Raw genomic sequence first — 7,957 nt, forward strand, 5'->3', positions numbered from 1 at the left:
ACTTCCTGGGAAATCCAAAAGAACCACAAGAAAACAAACATGCCTGACCACCTCCCTAAACTGCCAGCCCTTCTAATTTTGATTGGTTTTGATATAGCTAATGGCTGTAACACTAAGTGGATGGTATGTTCTCAGAGTAGAAAAATAACCACTGAAGTTGTTAAACTTTTTTATCCACAGTGCTTTCTAGTATCAACTGTTAGGTTTTTTTTGAAGATTTCAATTTATCCATAGGTATATATTTACTTTTTTCTTTTCTTAGCTCTGCTTTAATGACCTGTGCCAAATGCAAGTCCTTTTTTTTAATCTCAGAGATAAGTAAGTGCAAGTAAATGAATGCTCACTAGAGAATTGTCTGCTTCAAGTAAAGTGCTTTTTCTTCTATTCATTTTCAGGAATTAGAAGCTTATGTAGATGATATAGATATTGATAGTGATTTCAGAAAGGATGATTTTTATTACTTGTCTCAAGAAGACAAAGAGAGACAGAAGCGTGAGCATGAAGAATCCAAGAGAGTGCTCCAAGAATTAAAGTCTGTGCTGGGATTTAAAGCTTCAGAGGCAGAAAGGCAGAAATGGAAGCAACTTCTATTTAGTGATCATGGTAAGCACTGACTTTAAAGTAACAGGTTATTTCAGTGTAGGAGACTCTCTCTTTCTTGAACCATTAATGTTGTTTTAGCTGAAGAATTCTTGGGGTTTTATAAGGGTCCACCAGTATGCATAGTACTTTTTCTTCTAGATGCTAAATCAATCTGATTAATAAAAGAGTAGGAATGTAACCATATTGGAGATACCAAGTCACACTTTTATATCGGTTATTTAATTTTTTAGTAAATTTGTTTTAGAATGGACAGTGAGTTGAGTAATTTGGGATATTTTAAATGTTATTTTCAAATTTAGTGAATTTGAGATTCTCATCTTTGTTCTCAATATGTTAAAATATTTTAAAATACCTCAGTGAAGCACAAAACTAATAACTGTGTTCACATTGAAAAAAGTGGCCCAGGCGTGGCAGCACATGCCTGTAATATTAGCACTTTGGAAAGCTGAGGCGGGTGGATCATTTGAGGTCAGGAGTTCAAGACCAGCCTGGCCAACATGGCGAAACCCCGTCTCTACTAAAAATACAAAAATTAACCAGGCATGGTGGCACATGCCTGTAGTCCCAGCTACTTGAGAGGCTGAGGCAGGAGAATCACTTGAACCCGGGAGGCGGAGGTTTCAGTGAGCCGAGATCATGCCACTGCACTCCAGCCTGGGCAACAGAGGGAGACTCCATCTCAAAAGAAAAGAAAAGAAAAAAAATAATTAAAACCTAGACCAGTGAGCCACATCATTAGCATTATTTAAGTGGTTTGAGCACTTTAGTAGATGGGAGGGGAGGGGGGTGCCTGTGGGCACACTCCCCATACTCTGATTTCAGCAGAATGGGATAGCTGGTGATGCAAAAGACTTAAATTCCTTTCTGTTTCTCACCATTCTTTTCTTAAGTCAAAATTCATGGGAGACAGGGGAAGGAATCAGGGGAAGCTTAATACTTGACAATATCAGCCTAGCTAATTCTTAGTTGAATTAATGCCTATGGATTTCTAAGTAGGTAGAGTACGACTTCCCTTCTATTTTAGAGTATCTGTGTGGACCCTCAAAATCAACTGCCTTCCTTTTCCCTCCTCACTAGAAGTATATAGATTACCTATACTTCTGGAAAGTTCCTCCAGTTCTCTTTTTTTTTCTTCTCTCAGGAGCCCTATGTTCTCCCCTGTCCAGATCTACGTTTCTAAGTTTTATCATTCCTCTTTTTTCCTATTGGCTCCGTTTATAGCCCAGGTCCTCATTAGATTATCCTCGTACATTAAAATAGCCTCTTAGCTAACTTCCATTTTCAGTATCTTTTTCTTCTAAGCTATCTTGCAAACTCTTTCCAGATTTTTCTCCAACACTGCATTGATGATGGCTCTCTATCTTAAAACCTATAGTGATTTCTCCCTTATTGTATTGAATCTGAACTCTTCTTCCTGTTTTCAAGTCTCTTCATCATAAGAATTCACCCATCCAATTATATTTTCTACTGTTTTTACTATAGGTGTCTTCTTATGTTTATCAAATTAAACTATAGTTCACAAATTTGTTATTTTTATTCATGAAAAAATTTCATGCTGGCCAAGCGCGGTGGCTCACGCCTCTAATTCCAACACTTTGGGAGGCCAAGGTAGGTGGATCACTTGATGTCAGGAGTTAGAGACCAGCCTGGCCAACATGGAGAAACCCCATCTCTACCAAAAATACAAAAATTAGCCAGGCGTGATAGCACACACCTGTAATCCCAGCTACTCTGGAGGCTGAGGCAGGAGAAGCACCTGAACCTGGGAGGTGGAGGTTGCAGTGAGCCGAGATCGCGCCACTGCACTCCAGCCTGGGCGACAGAGTGAGACTCTCTCAAAAAAAAAAAAAAAAAAATTCACGCTTACCCCTTTGCCAAAAATTCTGCCTTCTCCACCAAGCTGTCCTCTCTACTAGTCTCTCCTTCTCCATGAATTCTTCTCTGAGTGCTCCAGCTCTACCACCTCTCCTAACACTACAGACCCTTGTACTAGAGGGACATTGTGATGAAAGATAAAGGAAGTCTTGAGCCCCAAAGCATATAGCAGAGAAGGGAAATGATTAACAGATTGATTTCCTGCAATCTGTTCATTCATATACTGAGCCTACATACATCAGAGATTAATTTTAGGCACTATTGTTTTCTATATGTTCAAGGTTTTGTTTTGTTTTGTGTGTCTCTGTAACAAAATTACAGTCTTCTTAAATAGGGGCCTTATTATCCCACAGCATTCATTCAGCAAATTACTCATTCAACAAGTAGTTATTGAGTACTTGTTATACATTAGAGTCTCTGCTGTATCCCTAGCACATGGATCAAGAAACAAAATGTAAAGCCTCCTACCTGCCTTGAGGCTTAAATTCTAACACACTGGTAAATTGATCCTCTCATTACACAGATTATATCCCCCCCATTTAATTAGTAATAATTGTGAATATCAACCAACTTCTAATATATGTTGCTTCCTTTAAGAGCTAACAGATTTATAAACTAAGAATGTACATAGACTGAAAATAGCATTGTATATAAACTTGTATCCTTTTTTATTGTTTAGTGTTTTCTTCATATAGCTTTAAAGTTATGCTATTGACATTATGGGAAAAGATTTTATCAATGAGAGAAATGTATCTCTTTTTCAGGTATGTGCTTTTGATATAGTTTACATTGGAAAGGGTCATAATGCTGTTTTTTAGTTTGTGAAAATAAGTAAAAAGCTGCTGATACCATAGAATGCTTTTCCCATGAAAAATTTCAGTACATCTTCCAGAGCTGTTTTCATCTCTGCCTACAGGGGTAAAGTCCGCATGGAATTAGAGGGGGAAAGTCTGCACTGGAACCTGCTGTGGCCATTTTTTTTCTGTTGTTGCTGCTTCTCTAGTGGAGTTACTGCAGCTTAGGGATGGTTCCTGGAAGTGGACACGTTTTACAAAAACGTTTTTTAAATACACGCCAGCTCTTCGAGAAGCACTTTTTTCCTTCCGTCATGCTTCATACTATATTGTATTGTACTAACCCCTCATGCTGGGATGAGCGACTGCCTAGCAAGCAACCCACTGCCTACTAACATCAAGAGGGGCTAAATAAAACTGCATTTTCCTTGCAAGGACAACTTCTACCGTATGAATATATGTTATATTTATGTATTATATTTTGTACAATAGTTGATCTTGAATGAAGACTTTATTTCATTTGTATTTTTCGTGGTACTACAAAATGTGTAGAAGTTATGGCTTTACTTTCATTAGGGTCTTGTGAGGTGGTTGGCAAGTAAGTTAAATTGTGTTGCATTTTTTCCATGCTGTTTTAACTTGTAAATATACATGTATACATGTTGAAGATATTATTATTATCTAGATTACTTTAAGCCTTTTATCTGACGTATTATCAGTGAAAACCATGCTGCTCATTCCCTAATACAGTGGTTCTCAAACTTTAGTGTATATCAGAATCAAGATGAGGGCTTGTAAAATATAGCTGGTCCCTACTCCCAGAGTTTCCATTTCAGGAGGTCTGGGATCAGGCCCAAGAATTTGCATTTTTAACAAATTCCTAGGTGATAAATGATAATGTTGGTTCAGGGAACACACTTTCAGAACCACTGCTTTAATATTTTAAATAAGATAATATGTGAGGTGTCTTAAAAACCTTCATCAAATCCCCATCTCATTTCATTTCTTAGGCATTTTCTCTCTTACAAAGTTTCCTGGATTTATAAATTTTCATTGATTTTACTAGAAAGTTTTATTTAGCTTTTATTTATTTATTGTTCTTTTTAAGAAAAAACTTAAACTGAGAGTTTGAATTAAAAGTTTAAATCATTGCTAGGTCCTTAGTTATTTTTTTTTCTTTTTTCTTTTTTTTTTTTATTTGAAGCCGTGTTGAAATCCTTGTCTCCTGTAGACCCAGTGGAACCCATAAGTAATTCAGAACCATCAGTGAATTCAGATATGGGAAAAGTCAGTAAAAATGATACTGAAGAGGAAAGTAGTAAATCCACCACATCAGACAATGAAATAAGTAGGACTGAGTATTTATGTGAAAACTCTCTAGAAGGTAAAAATACAGATAATTCTTCAAATGAAGTCTTCCCCCAAGAAGCAGAAGAAAGAATGTGTTACCAGTGTGAGAGTGAAGATGAACTACAAGCAGATGGAAGTGGTCTGACCACTGCCCCTCCAACTCCCAGGGACTCATTACAGCCCTCCATTAAGCAGAGGCTGGCACGGCTACAGCTGTCACCAGATTTTACCTTCACTGCTGGCCTTGCTGCAGAAGTGGCTGCTAGATCTCTCTCCTTTACCACCATGCAGGAACAGACTTTTGGTGATGAGGAGGAAGAACAAATAATAGAAGAAAATAAAAATGAGATAGAAGAAAAGTAAGAACCAAGATTCGTATGAAGTGATTTTAGATTGTTCCTTTTACAAAAGTGTTTAGCTTCAAGACTGGAAAGGGAATATGAGTGTAAGTTTACTATATATAAAGCTAAGATGTGGATTTACAGGAAGAACCCTGGTTTGAATAACTGATCTGAAAGTAGTAGTTACCTGTAAATGGCAGATCTTTTAGGAAAATAAGAGAAAGGTAAGGGCTCTTTTGAATAAACTGCTGTTTTATTTGTGGCACAACTGATCAATCTTGGAAATTCTTTAAGTATTTTTAATAAGAAATGAATTATCATTTCTTGCCAGAATTTGCTACCATAAGGTGATTGGGAAAATTCTGTTGCAAGAACATTAACATTTAGTATGACTCCTTTTTACTGTATTCTTGCAGTTAATAACTGCAGCTATTATGTTAATAACAAGTTGTTTGTATTTTATTTTTGTTTATACCAGTCTTAAAACAAAGATCCAGGTTCTGAATAAAAAAATTAATTGATACAATTGATGTGTGCTGGGGTTTGGAACTAAAAGTAGTTTCAACAGTGCATGGGTTATGACATTTCTTATGTTTCCTTGTTCGTGTGTATATTTAGTAGTTAATTTTAAGGTGTCCTAGTGATCTTTAAAAGAAAAACATTGTACGGTTTTTTAGAATTACACTTTCACCTTTCTTTCTGCAATTGAAAGTGATGATGTCCAAGTGGGATTCTTGTACTCCAAGGCCCTACCCCCAATTTAGCAAGCAGAAAAATGTTCCTTGTATCACTTTTCCTTGGATAATTGGGTACCATTAACACAAACAGGTCACAATGCTGCTGTTTTCTAGCCCTGTCCACCTTAATGAGATTCAGGAAACATCCTGTCAGCCTGCTGGAAAGCATCCTTGCCTCCTTAGTATTTCATTTACAAACTACCTCTTAACAGAGACTGCTTTTCAAATTGGCCAATCTCATCTGTCTTGTGTTGTGATTGCATTTTCAAAGAGTAATTATTTTCAGTGTATACAGTTTTGAGACCTGTAGCTCCTATGCAGTACATAGTTCTATAGACATTATTTGGGGGAAATGTAGGAATAACTCAATTTATGTTGCTGTCCTAGAAAGGAAATTGCATGATGAATCTAGATTGTCTTTAGAGTAAAGAAACACATTCAAATTCCTGTAACTTATCACTTTTAGTGAGTAAATTTACTTATACCGAAGGGGATTTTTTTCTTTCAGGAATCTAAGGAAATTTACTTTTTAACCTGAGAAAAAACTTGATTCTGCTTTATATAAATAGTAGAGATTATTGTACTATAAGTGATTTTGCCTTTTTGCCAAAATCCTGGAACTTATCTATAATTAACCTCTTAGGAGCAATACCTTAGGTTGGGCCTTGCTTTACTACTTAGAAATAGCTAAATTTCAATTTTAAAAATCTTTATGTGTTATAACTGTTAAATTCTTCAATAATACTTAGGGTTTACTTTCTTATTTAAATCGCTTATTTAGTTTACTGATTTCTTTTTCTTTGGATTTAGAAGAGGCAATTATGGAAAAATTTGGTAATCTCTCTCTTAACCTATAACCTTACACAGGGAAGAATTAGAGTTTAATTTTTAATTATTTTATTGTATGTTATTTTTATTACACAATTGTAATAGCTATGCAGTTGAAATAGCTATGCAATTCACACTTAATTAGAAAATAAAGCTACAAAGTTTGGGGGAAATATCTTCATAATATTGTATCAGTTTTATTCAGTGCTCTCTAAGGTGATACCTTTTTAATTTTGAAAGACTAAATAATTTTAATCAAGAATTTCCAGTCTTTCAGTCTGATCTGTTTCATTCACTACTTGTTACATAATCCAGTGAAAACTCTACTTATTGAAATTATGGCATAAAGATCTTGCAGCTTTATTTGAATATTTATTCTTTTGTATAGTTTTCATCTTTTAAAATATTTAAAATATTTTCTAGATAAAGTATTATCTTCTCTGCACAAATTCCTGGAGTAATTTTCTCTCATAATATTTGAAGTCAGTGTTTCTCGGTTGTATTAGTGGGGTAACTACATCAAAATAAATAAAGTCTTATTTTTAAAATGCAAATTTTAGACCATACTCCCAGTGATTCTTAGTTGGTCATTTTGGAATGAGCCGTAGATAATGTGTATGTCCAATAAAATCTAGGAACCTCTGTCTAGGACTTTGCTCTTCTTGCCATGAATACCTTAGGAAGTATTTAAAAACAGACCAATGCAATATAAGTAGGTTTTCTTGTTTGTTACTTTTCTAAGAATATTTTACTTCCCTTAGCAGGCTTTTGACTAGCTTTCAAAGCTGCCACCCTGACCGGGCATGGTGGCTCACGCCTGTAATCCCAGCACTTTGGGAGGCCGAGGCGGGCAGATTTCCTGAGCTCAGGAGTTCAAAACCAGCCTGGGCAACATAGTGAAACCCCATCTCTACTAAATATACAAAAAATTAGCCGGGCGTGGTGGCAGACACCTATAATCCCAGCTACTCGGGAGGCTGAGGCAGGAGAATGGCATGAACCTGGGAGGCAGAGCTTTCAGTGAGCCGAGATCATGTCACTGCACTCCAGCCTGGACGACAGAGCGAGACTCCGTCTCAAAAAAAAAAAAGCTGCTACCTATATACAGAAGAAACCCTCTGGGGAAAAAAATAAAACATTGCAGGGAAAACTTACAATTGTGCTTTTTAAGTTTTACAGTATGATTTTTAACAGTATGATTCTTATCAGGAGTATCTTCCTGACAGTTTTTAATACAGATGTTTCTGTAGTTTGTTTTACCAGGACAAACCTAGTACTTAATGGAAGGATGCATGTGAGAGTCTATTTAGGTCACTCTTGAAGACAGAATTTTTACCCTTTGTTTACCTCCAGGTAGGAAAGTTCATTTAAAACTCAGTTTTCTTAAAATAATAGCAATATTCTGATTTACATAAGAAAAGTTATAAAG

General features: G+C 36.0%; 1 protein-coding gene across 30 annotated transcripts in view; it reads left to right on the forward strand.

Moving 5' to 3' along the window:
- The window catches only part of VEZT (vezatin, adherens junctions transmembrane protein), a 78,197-nt gene extending 72,708 nt beyond the window's left edge, over positions 1-5,489 (forward strand). For 16 of the 30 annotated variants that reach the window (XM_077953017.1, XM_077953019.1, XM_077953026.1 and 13 more), the window contains 2 exons: positions 396-603; positions 4,477-5,489. In XM_077953017.1, the coding sequence (XP_077809143.1) occupies positions 396-603; positions 4,477-4,985 (717 nt within the window). In that variant the 3' untranslated portion in view covers positions 4,986-5,489. 30 annotated transcript variants of the gene reach the window in all.
- The last annotated feature ends 2,468 nt before the right edge of the window (positions 5,490-7,957 follow it).

Source organism: Macaca mulatta, chromosome 11 (genome assembly GCF_049350105.2).
Source record: "Macaca mulatta isolate MMU2019108-1 chromosome 11, T2T-MMU8v2.0, whole genome shotgun sequence".
Classification (NCBI taxonomy): domain Eukaryota; kingdom Metazoa; phylum Chordata; class Mammalia; order Primates; family Cercopithecidae; genus Macaca; species Macaca mulatta.